Here is a 15,340-nt window from a genome sequence, read left to right as displayed (position 1 = left end):
CTCTGATGTTTAACAAGAGTGGACTTCTGCGCAAAACATTTCCCACACTCGGGACACGGAAATGGTTTCTCACCAGTGTGAAGTCGCTCGTGTGTCACAAGCCCCGATATCCGTGTAAAACATTTCCCACACTCGGAACACGGAAACGGCTTCTCACCTGTGTGAAGACTCTCGTGTGTAATAAGACCGGATTTGTGTGTGAAACATTTCCCACAGTCGGGACACGAATATGGCCTCTCACCTGTGTGACTTCTCTGATGTCTAACAAGAGCCGACTTGTATCGAAAATATTTCCCACAATCAAGGCATGTAAATGGGCTCTCCCCTGCTTGAGATAGCTGATGGGTATTAAGCTTTGAGCTCTGTGTAAAATATTTGGCATCTATATAAGAGGGACATACTGTAACAGATGCACCAATAACAGAGTTATCAGGAGAACACTCCCCATGATCAGAGGCATCAGGCGATAGATCTGCACTGAGAGGTACTGGGTATATAATTGGGATAACAGAGTTTCCTGGAGATTCTTGTATCATGTTGTCATCATCTATTTCCCAATCTGGAGAGATGATGAGATGTTCCTCTGAGATATTCATGTTACATCCATCTGCTGGGAATAAAATATATGGCAATATTAATGTTTCCCACAAAAATGTGCAATATCCACGAGATGTACTTACAGCTTTCCTATAAGAACGGGAGGTAGTCGAAATCCCAGCGGTTGAAATGCCAGCGCTCAAAAAGCTGCTGCCAGAATCTCAACACCAGTCAGAATCATGGTGGTAAGTGGTGGGGTTAGGTTTAGGGTGCGGGGAGGAAGGGTTAAATTTACGGGTATGGGATGGTAGGTTTAGGCTGTGGGTAGGGAGTGTTAGGTTTAGGATATGTACCGACAAGTGTCAGTATCCTAGCACTATCAGGATGCCGGTGATGAGATTGACCTCCGGGATCCGGAGCACGGGACCCTGTACCCAACCCGCAAGAACAGCAATACTGATAGAAGTAGTAGCTGTACTCGCCAAATTCCCCTGCCGGCATTCTGGCACACAGGTGCTGGCATTCTTGCAGCATCTAGACCAGATACATGCACTCTTGCGCCATCCTTTTCGTTCCCTTGATGACCTCGCTCTCTAGAGAGTAATACTCATTGGCTGAAAGCAGGCTTTAGCAGCTTGGCTGCAGAGGTTGTATCTCCCGTACGGGGGATCATTCCTATATTTTGATAGACGCTGAACCTGCATTCCATGTGCCCTGTTGCTGACTTAGTTTTGTTTTAGATCTTCTTGTGCTCTGTTGTCCTGACCTTAGTCGTCTGTCTGTTATTGTCTGCTGCCAGCCCTGACCATGGATTTTGTTATTGAAGTCCGAAATGCTGCCAACCCTAACCTCAGATAGTATGCGTTATAGCCTTTATGGTGACAGCCATAACCCCAGACAGTATTCGTATTATAGCTTGTCTGCTGCCAGCCCTGACCATGGATTTCATTATTAAAGTCTGACTCCTGCCAGCCCTAACCTCAGATAGTATGCGTATTCTAGCTTGCGTGGTGCCAGACTTGACCCCAGACTGCTTGTTTTTTAAAAGTATGCTGCAAATCCTGACAATGGAAACTATATCTTTGACACGTGCCTGTTATACCAGCTCTGAAATGCAGATTATACACTATATTACTGTTGCCAGTTCTATTAGTATAACAGCTAAATAAAGTAAGAACTCAACTGCAGAAGTATAATAGAGGCTGATGGTTCCTGATGTATGAGATACACCAGAGAGTGTGGGGAGGAGACTGGTCAGATCTCTGGGCTGGTAACACACAGTGACATGATGTGAGGAGGAGAGCAGGAGTATAATAACTAGGCAGATACATTTCCCTCATTAGATTGTACCGACAGAGGAGGGTGCAGGATAAAATATTGTTGTAGTGAGTGACCAAAGAAAATGTGACTTTTTTTGCAATAAGTGATTATTACTCACCTGTGCTGATATCTGTAGGGATTTTCTCCTCCTTACACTGCTGATCACCTCTCACATACGTCTCTTCTATAACTTCTATCTTCATATCAGTCACATCTGTCTCTTTTTCACTCTTTATAGCTTCTACCTTAAGAGCAGTCAAATGTTCACCCTAAATAACACACAAAACAATAAATAACTTTAGAATGTTTGATATCATTAATGGTCATTAATATAAAGACTAGCAATGTATGAAAAACACCAAAAGCTTCTCTATAGAGAACTAAATAAAAAGTCACTGTTATATTGGTGAGACCCTAAATCCCACCTACCTGATCTTCCTGTGGGATCCTGTGATTCTCCTCTGTACAGTCCTGGGAATAAAGAGGACGGGGACATCTCTCTGGGGTATTTCTGTTACTGGGTCCATCTGTAGGAGACACACAGTGACTGAGTACATTGTGTATATGGGATTATCAGGTGATGTGTGCCCAGTAACCTTGGGATTTATGGAATACCAGAACTCCCTGTGCTGCAGTTATTAAGCATATAATAAAGCATCTCTTACATTTTCCAACCCTAATGTCATTGTAATACAGCAATATACAAGGAATAATTACCAACAGTAAGTCCTTTAAAATTATAAAATGCTTTCCCGCAATTCCATGTGGGGACACAGGTGGCGCTGGGGTTATGTGAGTGTAGCGAGGCACCTGGGCACTTTCAAAAATTGTCGCTTGAAATCAGGTGCCTCCAGCTCAAAAACTTTTTCCGCCAAACAAAGCCCAATGTCCCTCCAGATTCAGGGCCAACAATCATTGGAAAAAAAGCCGATAAAGATGAAACTTGAACCGTCAGAGTATGTAATCTAAGGCCTGCTTCAAGGCCCTCCTGTCAGAACAAAAGCAATCTCGCCAACCTAAAAGAAGAGGTCGGATAACGGTTTCACTTGCTGGCTTCCAACAAAGTCTGCAACATATTATTCGCACCTGCGCAGCTTCAACAGCCACGCCATTAAACCCAGCCGAGACAATACCAGATGTATGGAAAGGACCCTAAGTCAACAGGTTCAGTCATTGAGGAAGATGCTATAGATGAGCATCTTAAAGAAATAACAGATCCAAACACCAGGACCTCCTGGGTCAACCTGGAGCTCCCGGGTAAATGAGGGGATAATTCTAATGGACCACCATCGCATCTGTCAGCATTGCTGGTGGATTACTGGTCATGAAACAATATTTGTTCACCTTAACAAACAGCCTGGATGCCATTTATGTCGACGCCCGGCTAACCCCATTTTCTGACCAGAGCTGATGAAAAACTTTAGGATGGAGGGACAATTCCCCCGGATGAGAGTTCCTGCCAGCTTAGATAATCTGCCTCCCAATTGTCTAATTAACCTCTTAGACTGGCATTTGTTGTTACCAAGATCCAATCCCAGACAGCAAACCAACGACCCCTGCTCAGATTGTGGCTGCACAGCCACCACAGGAGGAAGCGACGAGACTGGGCAACGATCGGGGAAGACAAGTGAGTGTTATACTTAAACGTCGAGACCATGTTTCCTAGAACCTTGATGAAAAATAGTACTGACACCCTTTTATCCTTCAGCAGAGATACAAACAGAGTTAATGAATAGGACTCTTGTCTTCCGGGAGAAACACTTTGAAGTCTGTGCTAGGCACCATACCCAAAAAGTGTCTCTCGAGAAGGAGCAAGATTGGATTTTGCGTAATTTAACCCAACCATGAGATTCCAATATCTGTTCAGTCTGTCTCACATAATCTAAGAGAACCACTGGAGAGAAAGCCCCGAAATGTAAGTTGTGTCTATCGCGAAGCTGAGCAGAGAATGTTGACCATCCAAAATAGGAACATGTAAGTAACGGTCTTTGATACAACACAACCTCCCACCGCTCCATACTGTGGACTACAGACCACACGGAATCCATTCTGAATTTGTTCACCCGAAGGTTCAGAGATTTCAGCTTCAGAATAGCCCTGAAATAGCCATACTAAATTTGAAATAGAAAAGGGTTGGCTTAAGAAGCCCAAACTCCTTTGATCGTTGGGCAAAGGGACAATGACACCTGTCTAAAGCAATTTCTTAAATGAAGCCTTCAGACCAGATCCCCTCGGAAGACCTGTCGAAACAATTGGTTAGGGGGAAAGACCCACAAGGCCTATATTGTAATCCCTTGTCACTACACCCATTACAAAAGCATTCAAGGTGGACTCCAGGCACCTTTCTCGGAAACGTAACAGAAGGGCCACTACCACAGGCTCCACTGGGAGGGGAACCTGCTAGTCACATGACAGGATCAGGTGTTGAGAAGTTGGGCTCTCTCTTTGCTGTAACCAGCCTGGGTTGCTGTTGCCTGACCCCCTGAACAACCCTGTCTCCTGTACCAGAAAAGACTTGGGAGTTGAATTAGCATGAAAAAATACTTTTCACTCCTGAGGCCACAGAAATTATTTTACCTAATTAGGGATCAAACAGAACTTCTCTAGAGAAAAGAAAGTGCCCGTAGGGATTGATTGTGAGCCCCCATTACCCTGCCAAGTCCTAAATAAGAGTGCTCTTTGCACTGACACCTTAGTCCCAGATATGGAAATATCCAACTGTGGTGAATCAATGGCTGCTTCTCCCATATAGGCCAAAGCTTCTCTAATATGGTCAGTCACAGACAATAAATCTACCCTCTGCATACCAGAATGAATACCCTCCTTCAACTGGTTAGACCAGCATTCCACATCCTTATTAATCCAGGCTGAAGAAACAAAAGGCCCAAGCACCACATCAATGGCCATGAAGATTAATTTGAACATACTTTCTACCTTCCTATTGAATCTGTACCTAAGTAGTGCTTATTCTAGCACCCTGATCAAGGCTCCCCATCCCAAGCACATAACCTGGATCTTCATCGGTCAAGACAACTCCTAATCTGTAACCTCCAGAAGCACTAAGGAAGACACTTCAGACATAGAGCCATCCCAGACTGGAGGGGGCCTTTAACAAAAACGTCTAACCGGACCTGGAGACGGAAGCTGTGCCGAATTAAAAAAAAAACACTCCTGCTAAACAGCACCTTCAAGGGTTGTAAGCAAGACCTGAGCCAGTCACCAGCCAGAAAAATAGTCTAGCAGCAGTGCCTGGGAGGTGGAGCTTTTATGGCAGGCAGTCCCATCAGATTCAGGCCAAAAAGAGGAGAATCAGTAGCAAACTCCTCCACAGTATACAGGTGACAGGTTGAAAGTAAAAATGGTCGACACCAAATGGAAGACATGTACAAAAACGGGTCTACCTAAAAATGGGACGACAAATTATTTTTTCAAATTATTTTCAACATTTTAAAGGTTAGGGTTAGGCACTTGCGCGAGGGTTAGGGTTATAGAGCGTAGGGTTAAGGTTTAGACACTTGGGGGGGGGGGGGGGACAATTTTTGGGTCGGTCTTTTATACCTGTTGACCTATACATTATCGACCTTTTATTTACCACACACCTCCTCCACTTGTGTCCAGCAAAAAGGAGCCACTACTAACAGAATCTGTACCATGCAGCGCACCACTTCTTAGTGAAGCTGGCACCTGACCCCTCCCCAAAAACCCTTCGCTAACCTATGCCAGGGATAGAGAGGAGGGGGTTGTTTGCCAATTCCAGTTCCTGACTAACAGAAGAAGAGCTGTAAAAGAGTAACAATTCTAAAAAAGGAGTTCCAATTCCACAGATCCACAAATATAGAAAGACCTCACTTGGAGAATATCACAAGTTGTCTCAAGCCATTGTTTAGGTACTGAATAGCAATGTCTAATAGGGGCTGATGGCTCCTGATGTATGAGATACACCAGAGAGTGTGGGGAGGAGACTGGTCAGATCTCTGGGCTGGTAACACACAGTGACATGATGTGAGGAGGAAAGCAGGAGTATAATGGGGGCTGATGGCTCCTGATGTATGAGATACACCAGAGAGTGTGGGGAGGAGACTGGTCAGATCTCTGGGCTGGTAATACACAGTGACATGATGTGAGTGGGAGAGCAGGAGTATAATAGGGGCTGATGGCTCCTGATGTATGAGATACACCAGAGAGTGTGGGGAGGAGACTGGTCAGATCTCTGGGCTGGTAACACACAGTGACATGATGTGAGGAGGAGAGCAGGAGTATAATGGGGGCTGATGGCTCCTGATGTATGAGATACACCAGAGAGTGTGGGGAGGAGACTGGTCAGATCTCTGGGCTGGTAATACACAGTGACATGATGTGAGGAGGAGAGCAGGAGTATAATAGGGGCTGATGGCTCCTGATGTATGAGATACACCAGAGAGTGTGGGGAGGAGACTGGTCACATCTCTGGGCTGGTAACACACAGTGACATGATGTGAGGAGAAGAGCAGGAGTATAATAGGGGCTGATGGCTCCTGATGTATGAGATACACCAGAGAGTGTGGGGAGGAGACTGGTCAGATCTCTGGGCTGGTAACATACAGTGACATGATGTGAGGGGGAGAGCAGGAGTATAATAGGGGCAGATGGCTCCTGACTCCCCCACTAGGCAGACGTATTCCCCTCATTAGTTTGTAGTGACAGAGGAGGGTGTAGGATAAGAGATTGCTGTAGTGACTGAACAAGGAGAATATGTGACTCTATTCTGTAATAAGTGTTTATTACTCACCAGTGCTGATATCTGTAGGGATTTCCTCCTCCTTACACTGCTGATCACCCCTCACATACGTCTCTTCTTCTCCCTCTGTATCTTCTGCCTTTATATCAGTCATATACGTCTCTTCTCCCTCTATATCTTCTGCCTTAGTATCAGTCAGATCATCACCCTAAGTAAGCAACAAATAAGTAATATTTATAAAATGTCTAATATCATTGAGACAAAACAGTATAATATATCAGTGTATAAGACACAAACAGCTTCTGTACAGATAATATAGTGACAGTCACTTTGGTATATTGTGAGACCCTAAATCCCACCTACCTGATGCTCCTGTGGGATCCTGTGATTCTCCTCTGTAAAATCCTGGGAATAAAGAGGACGGGGACATCTCTCTGGGGTATTTCTGTTACTGGGTCCATCTGTAGGAGACACACAGTGACTGAGTACATTGTATATATGTGATTATCAGGCGATGTGTATATAGGTGCCCCCCATACCTGATCCCCCCAGCAAATAGAAGACAGTCTCCTCTTACCCAGTGATGTGAGGGGCTGGTGATTCTCCATCATCACATCCTTGTACAGACCCCAGTGTTCCTCTATATACTCCCCCTCCTGCATGGAGACATAGACAGTGACATCCTGACACCTTATAGGAACCTGACACACAATGATACAGTCATCACCCAGACACATCCCCTGGTGTTACTGTATAATGTCCCATTCCCAGCAGTCACCTCTCCAGTCATCACCCAGATACATGCCCTGGTGTTACTGTATAATGTCCCATTCCCAGAAGTCACCTCTCCAGTCAGCAGCTGAATGATCTTGTTGGCGAGTTCCAGGATCTTCTGGTCATTGTGTCTCTCAGGTATCAGTGAGTGAGGTGGAGGCACCGTGATGAGTCTCTGGGTCCTGCTCAGTCCTCCTGACACACAGGTATGGATGCTGGTTGTCTCACACTCCCCGGATGTCTTCTTCACTACTGTGTAATCCTGTGCATTGGTGGAGACACCAAATATCACTGCATAAACTCCTAGATCCCCCTCACCTCCCCAGTCATGTCCCTGTATTATTACTATAGATATAAGTGATGTCACTGTGACACTCCCAGATCCCCTCACCTCCCCAGTCATGTCCCTGTATTATTACTATAGATATAAGTGATGTCACTGTGACACCCCCAGAATCCCCTCATCTCCCCAGCCATGTCCCTGTATAATTACTATAGATATATGTGATGTCACTGTGACACTCCCAGATCCCCTCACCTCCCCAGTCATGTCCCTGTATTATTACTATAGATATAAGTGATGTCACTGTGACACCCCAGATCCCCTCACCTCCCAGTCATGTCCCTGTATTATTACTATAGATATAAGTGATGTCACTGTGACACCCCCAGATCCCCTCACCTCCCCAGTCATGTCCCTGTATTATTACTATAGATATAAGTGATGTCACTGTGACACTCTCAGATCCCCTCACCTCCCCAGTCATGTCCCTGTATTATTACTATAGATATAAGTGATGTCACTGTGACACCCCCAGATCCCTCACCTCCCCAGTCATGTCCCTGTATTATTACTATAGATATAAGTGATGACACTGTGACACTCCCAGATCCCCTCACCTCCCCAGTCATGTCCCTGTATTATTACTATAGATATAAGTGATGTCACTGTGACACCCCCAGATCCCCTCACCTCCCCAGTCATGTCCCTGTATTATTACTACAGATATAAGAGATGTCACTGTGACACTCCCAGATCCCCTCTCACCTCCCAGTCAGTAGGTAGATGATCTCCAGGGTGAGATGTAAGATCCTCTCAGTCCTGTGACTCCCGACCTTGTCCATCCTCAGAGAATCAGTGAGAATACACAACGTGTGACATGCAATGAAGACTCTAGTTCCTCACAGCAGGACTGTCTAGGAATAAATACAATATAAAACAAATCAAAGAACACATGTAACATTGAGTGACAAGTCTCCACTTTCCCCCGGCCATAGCGCCCAGGTTAGTGTCAGAGGTCCCCGTGACCCAGCCCCATAAGGCTCCTCAGGGGCCGTCACAACGCTGTAGAATAATTTTTAATCTGTGTTTTAATTTTAATCCATAAACTGTAAGATGTGCCCAGAAATATACATAATGTATAAGTGTTTGCTGCCTGTTAGCTGCACTCAACCCAACCCAAACACACTGTGCCCTAGGGATGGGCATAGAAAGTCCATCATCAAAGGCCAACATCGGCGCCATTCCTTGGTATATACATTGTTAGTTATACTGTGTGACGTGAGCAAGCGAATAGAACTTTGCACTTTATCTAAATTGCGGACATCACATATCCCAGAGCAGCTCACTCTGATGTGCCCAATGGTAAACCCCCTCCCCCAACGCAGTCACCGGTCACACATCCCCCCTCCTCAGTGCATTCACCGGTCACACATCCCCCCCCTCCTCAGTGCAGTCACCGGTCACACATCCCCCCTCCTCAGTGCAGTCACCGGGCACACATCCCCCCTCCTCAGTGCAGTCACCGGGCACACATCCCCCCCTCCTCAGTGCAGTCACCGGTCACACATCCCCCCCTCCCCCAACGCATTCACCGGTCACACATCCCCCCCCTCCTCAGTGCAGTCACCGGTCACACATCCCCCCTCCTCAGTGCATTCACCGGTCACACATCCCCCCTCCTCAGTGCAGTCACCGGTCACACATCCCCGCTGTCACCGGTCACACATCCCCCCTCCTCAGTGCAGTCACCGGTCACACATCCCCCCCTCCTCAGTGCTGTCACCGGTCACACATCCCCCCTCCTCAGTGCAGTCACCGGTCACACATCCCCCCCTCCTCAGTGCAGTCACCGGTCACACATCCCCCCCTCCTCAGTGCAGTCACCGGTCACACATCCCCCCCTCCTCAGTGCAGTCACCGGTCACACATCCCCCCCTCCTCAGTGCAGTCACCGGTCACACATCCCCCCCTCCCCTCAGTGCAGTCACCGGTCACACATCCCCCCCTCCTCAGTGCAGTCACCGGTCACACATCCCCCCCCTCCTCAGTGCAGTCACCGGTCACACATCCCCCCCTCCTCAGTGCAGTCACCGGTCACACATCCCCCCCTCCTCAGTGCAGTCACCGGTCACACATCCCCCCCTCCTCAGTGCAGTCACCGGTCACACATCCCCCCCTCCTCAGTGCAGACACCGGTCACACATCCCCCCCTCCTCAGTGCAGTCACCGGTCACACATCCCCCCCTCCTCAGTGCAGTCACCGGGCACACATCCCCCCCTCCTCAGTGCAGTCACCGGTCACACATCCCCCCCTCCTCAGTGCAGTCACCGGGCACACATCCCCCCCTCCTCAGTGCAGTCACCGGTCACACATCCCCCCCTCCTCAGTGCAGTCACCGGTCACACATCCCCCCCTCCTCAGTGCAGTCACCGGTCACACATCCCCCCCTCCTCAGTGCTGTCACCGGTCACACATCCCCCCCTCCTCAGTGCTGTCACCGGTCACACATCCCCCCCTCCTCAGTGCAGTCACCGGTCACACATCCCCCCCTCCTCAGTGCAGTCACCGGGCACACATCCCCCCCTCCTCAGTGCAGTCACCGGGCACACATCCCCCCCTCCTCAGTGCAGTCACCGGGCACACATCCCCCCCTCCTCAGTGCAGTCACCGGTCACACATCCCCCCCCTCCTCAGTGCAGTCACCGGTCACACATCCCCCCCTCCTCAGTGCAGTCACCGGTCACACATCCCCCCCTCCTCAGTGCAGTCACCGGTCACACATCCCCCCCCTCCTCAGTGCAGTCACCGGTCACACATCCCCCCCTCCTCAGTGCAGTCACCGGTCACACATCCCCCCCTCCTCAGTGCAGTCACCGGTCACACATCCCCCCCTCCTCAGTGCAGTCACCGGTCACACATCCCCCCCTCCTCAGTGCAGTCACCGGTCACACATCCCCCCCTCCTCAGTGCAGTCACCGGTCACACATCCCCCCCTCCTCAGTGCAGTCACCGGTCACACATCCCCCCCTCCTCAGTGCAGTCACCGGTCACACATCCCCCCCTCCTCAGTGCAGTCACCGGTCACACATCCCCCCCTCCTCAGTGCAGTCACCGGTCACACATCCCCCCCTCCTCAGTGCAGTCACCGGTCACACATCCCCCCCTCCTCAGTGCAGTCACCGGGCACACATCCCCCCCTCCTCAGTGCAGTCACCGGTCACACATCCCCCCCTCCTCAGTGCAGTCACCGGTCACACATCCCCCCCTCCTCAGTGCAGTCACCGGTCACACATCCCCCCCTCCTCAGTGCAGTCACCGGTCACACATCCCCCCCTCCTCAGTGCAGTCACCGGTCACACATCCCCCCCTCCTCAGTGCAGACACCGGTCACACATCCCCCCCTCCTCAGTGCAGTCACCGGGCACACATCCCCCCCTCCTCAGTGCAGTCACCGGTCACACATCCCCCCCTCCTCAGTGCAGTCACCGGTCACACATCCCCCCCTCCTCAGTGCAGTCACCGGTCACACATCCCCCCCTCCTCAGTGCAGTCACCGGTCACACATCCCCCCCTCCTCAGTGCAGTCACCGGTCACACATCCCCCCCTCCTCAGTGCAGTCACCGGTCACACATCCCCCCCTCCTCAGTGCAGTCACCGGTCACACATCCCCCCCTCCTCAGTGCAGTCACCGGTCACACATCCCCCCCTCCTCAGTGCAGTCACCGGTCACACATCCCCCCCTCCTCAGTGCAGTCACCGGTCACACATCCCCCCCTCCTCAGTGCAGTCACCGGTCACACATCCCCCCCTCCTCAGTGCAGTCACCGGTCACACATCCCCCCCTCCTCAGTGCAGTCACCGGTCACACATCCCCCCCTCCTCAGTGCAGTCACCGGTCACACATCCCCCCCTCCTCAGTGCAGTCACCGGTCACACATCCCCCCCTCCTCAGTGCAGTCACCGGTCACACATCCCCCCCTCCTCAGTGCAGTCACCGGTCACACATCCCCCCCTCCTCAGTGCAGTCACCGGTCACACATCCCCCCCTCCTCAGTGCAGTCACCGGTCACACATCCCCCCCTCCTCAGTGCAGTCACCGGGCACACATCCCCCCCTCCTCAGTGCAGTCACCGGTCACACATCCCCCCCTCCTCAGTGCAGTCACCGGTCACACATCCCCCCCTCCTCAGTGCAGTCACCGGTCACACATCCCCCCCTCCTCAGTGCAGTCACCGGTCACACATCCCCCCCTCCTCAGTGCAGTCACCGGTCACACATCCCCCCCTCCTCAGTGCAGACACCGGTCACACATCCCCCCCTCCTCAGTGCAGTCACCGGTCACACATCCCCCCCTCCTCAGTGCAGTCACCGGTCACACATCCCCCCCTCCTCAGTGCAGTCACCGGTCACACATCCCCCCCTCCTCAGTGCAGTCACCGGTCACACATCCCCCCCTCCTCAGTGCAGTCACCGGTCACACATCCCCCCCTCCTCAGTGCAGTCACCGGTCACACATCCCCCCCTCCTCAGTGCAGTCACCGGTCACACATCCCCCCCTCCTCAGTGCAGTCACCGGTCACACATCCCCCCCTCCTCAGTGCAGTCACCGGTCACACATCCCCCCCTCCTCAGTGCAGTCACCGGTCACACATCCCCCCCTCCTCAGTGCACTCACCGGTCACACATCCCCCCCTCCTCAGTGCAGTCACCGGTCACACATCCCCCCCTCCTCAGTGCACTCACCGGTCACACATCCCCCCCTCCTCAGTGCACTCACCGGTCACACACACAGCCGGTACCGGGAGAGCAGTGACAGGAGGTCTGAGCGCTGCCGGTCACTAGGTCTATGTACAGGAAGTGCCAGTAGTTGGGCGGAGCTATGTACAGGAAGTGGCAGTAGTTGGGCGGAGCTATGTACAGGAAGTGCCAGTAGTTGGGCGGAGCTCCAGACAGGAGTGAGGCTTGGAATGCGCGTTTACATTTCCGGGTCACGTGCGTCACACAGGGGGAGGGGCCGAGGTTCCCCGTCAGTCATGTGACCGGGCGGTATCAGGTGACTTACTAATAGCGACGGCGCCGGTGATAGGTCCCCCGGTAACAGCAGCCAGTGTCTGAGGTAGGAGGTGAGAGGTAGGAGGTGGGTGGTATGAGATAAGGGGTAGGAGGTGAGGGGTTGAGATGAGAGGGAGGTGAGGGGTAGGTGGTAGGAGGTGAGGGGTATGAGATTAGATGTTGGAGGTGAGGGGTATGAGATGAGTGGTAGGAGGTGAGGGGTATGAAATGAGAGGTAGGAGGTGAGGGGTAGGAGGTGAGAGGTAGGAGGTGAGACGTAGGTAGGAGGTGAGAGGTAGGTGGTAGGAGGTGAGGGGTATGAGATGAGAGGAAGGAAGTGAGATGTTGGCAGTAGGAGGTAGGTGGTAGGAGATGAGGGGTATGAGGTGAGAGGTATGAGATGAGTGGTAGGTGGTAGGAGATGAGTGGTAGGAGGTGAGAGGTAGGTAGGAGGTGGGTGGTATGAGATGAGAGGGAGGTGGGTGGTATGAGATAAGGGGTAGGAGGTGAGACGTAGGAGGTAGGAGGTGAGGGGTTGAGATAAGAGGTGAGACTTAGGTGGTAGGAGGTGAGGGGTATGAAATGAGAGGTAGGAGGTGAGAGGTAGGAGGTGAGACGTAGGTAGGAGGTGAGAGGTAGGTGGTAGGAGGTGAGGGGTATGAGATGAGAGGAAGGAAGTGAGATGTTGGCAGTAGGAGGTAGGTGGTATGAGATAAGGGGTAGGAGGTGAGGGGTATGAAAGGTAGGAGGTGAGAGCCGCCATCATAGGCTCAGAATGAATAACACTGTAAATAGCAGTCACTCATGTAGTCTGTGTAATAGGGGAAGGGGGTTACTCGGGGGTGTAGCCAATTAACCACATGGGTCCCCCCTTTAAAGTAAAAAAATAAATAAATTTGGGGGCTTCATTCAGAACCCCCCGTACACCCCCCTGATGTCTAATTATTTTCATTTTTTTATAGTCACATGTTGTTAATATGTCTTAGTGAGATACATATGTTTAGCTAGAACATCAGTCATTGTCTCTTATGGTACATACATATCTATTTATGTGGGGTATGAGGTGAGAGGTAGGAGGTGAGACGTAGGAGGTGTGGGGTATGAGATGAGAGGTAGGAGGTGAGAGGTAGGTGGTAGGAGGTGAGGGGTATGTTAATATGTCTTAGTGAGATTAGCTAGAACATCAGTCATTGTCTCTTATGGTACATACATATCTATTTATTGTATTTATATATATGGACAAAGATTGATCACAGTTATCAAGGAAAGTTCTATATGTCTTCTCTTATAATAAAAGTAATTCTCTCATGGCGTTCCTCATTGTGTCAGTGACCGGACGTCTCCGTAGCGATCTCCTTCTCTCTCATGTTACCATTACACAGACCCCACTACGTTATGGTTCTTCATGAACCTTAGTTATCAGATCACACAAGTTACAGTCTCTCTACTACCGCACAGTATAATAAAATACTTATTAAATACAATCAGGAATGAATCCAATAAAAGGACTATAGAGATGCTGTTATCTTATATCAATAGTGGAGTAAACCCATACTAATGATAACCAGGGGCATATCTAGGGGTCTGGGCGCCCCTGGCAAGCTAAGGGACAGCACCCCCCCTCGCGCTCTTGTATTTTCCCCTACCACACAGCAGGGTAGGGGCGGCTTGAGAATGAACCCTGACTCCTCCCATCTCTACTTATGACTCCTCCTTCTTCCAATCCTGGCCCCTCCCATTATATTGTTATTTGTATAGTTTAAATTTGATGATTTTTTTTGGTCCCCCACAACTCTTCACTTATGTGTATAGTTAATTATTTTTGGTTGTTGCCCTCACCCCGTCTCTTATTTATAACTAATGATCCCCTATTACCCTTCACGTTCACTTACTGTATATGTACAGTGTGTGTGTGTGTTTTGTTTAATACTGCTTTATCCCCGACTCCCTTTTACTTAAATTATACGTATGCTCAAAAAATTTTTGGCCCCTCTTCAGGGCTTTGTAAATAAAGACAATATCAAAAATACAATAAACTGCGATTACGTCATAAATATGTGTTAAAGCCACGATGGAGACAATAAAGGCTCTAGACAAGTAAAAAACGGTAATGATAGACCAATATGACAAACATTGATAGTGTAGGTCAAACAGCCATACACAACCGTAGTCTAAGACTACACATTACAAGACAACACCAAAAGATAAATGACAATCAGTTCCATAAAAAACAATGTTTCATTGAGGCCTTTAGGACTCAAAGTATCGGGTAAAAAGATCCATCTAGACTCTTTTTGCAGCAAAATCCTAGAACGATAACCACCTCTTACTAGAGGAGGAACATGGTCTCATGGCGGTGAGCGAATGCCCCGTATTGGCAAAATGTTTTTGCCACGGGTTGCTCACCTGACCCAGAGAGATCGGCGACACGGATCCAGGACCTGGGCATCGCCATTCTCCCCTTAAACTGACGGTCGGTTTTGCCAATGTAATACTTTCCGCAAGTGGTGGTGGAGGGTTTAGAAGAATAGAGGTGTTTAATGGCGCTACCAGTAAGCATATAACCACACGTTACACAACCCGCGCATTTATAGCATCCTTTATTAAGTGGACCCAGTAAATTCCTGCCAGATGTTTTGCCAAACTGTGTTACAT

The 15,340-nt window shown here is 49.8% G+C and overlaps 1 protein-coding gene across 1 annotated transcript in view; it reads right to left on the bottom strand.

Moving 5' to 3' along the window:
* Nucleotides 1-15,340, bottom strand: part of LOC148479707 (uncharacterized) — a 181,134-nt gene that overhangs the window by 137,677 nt on the left and 28,117 nt on the right. Inside the window, 5 exon segments of the mRNA XM_088454408.1 lie at nucleotides 2,287-2,384; nucleotides 6,626-6,743; nucleotides 6,938-7,035; nucleotides 7,152-7,230; nucleotides 7,419-7,610. Of these exon segments, the coding sequence (XP_088310534.1) occupies nucleotides 2,287-2,384; nucleotides 6,626-6,743; nucleotides 6,938-7,035; nucleotides 7,152-7,230; nucleotides 7,419-7,610 (585 nt within the window).

This window comes from Taudactylus pleione, unplaced genomic scaffold (genome assembly GCF_031769625.1).
Source record: "Taudactylus pleione unplaced genomic scaffold, aTauple2 ptg000614l, whole genome shotgun sequence".
Classification (NCBI taxonomy): domain Eukaryota; kingdom Metazoa; phylum Chordata; class Amphibia; order Anura; family Myobatrachidae; genus Taudactylus; species Taudactylus pleione.
The sequence above is the reverse complement of the archived record's forward strand: the minus strand, read 5'-3'. Positions and strand labels throughout refer to the sequence as shown.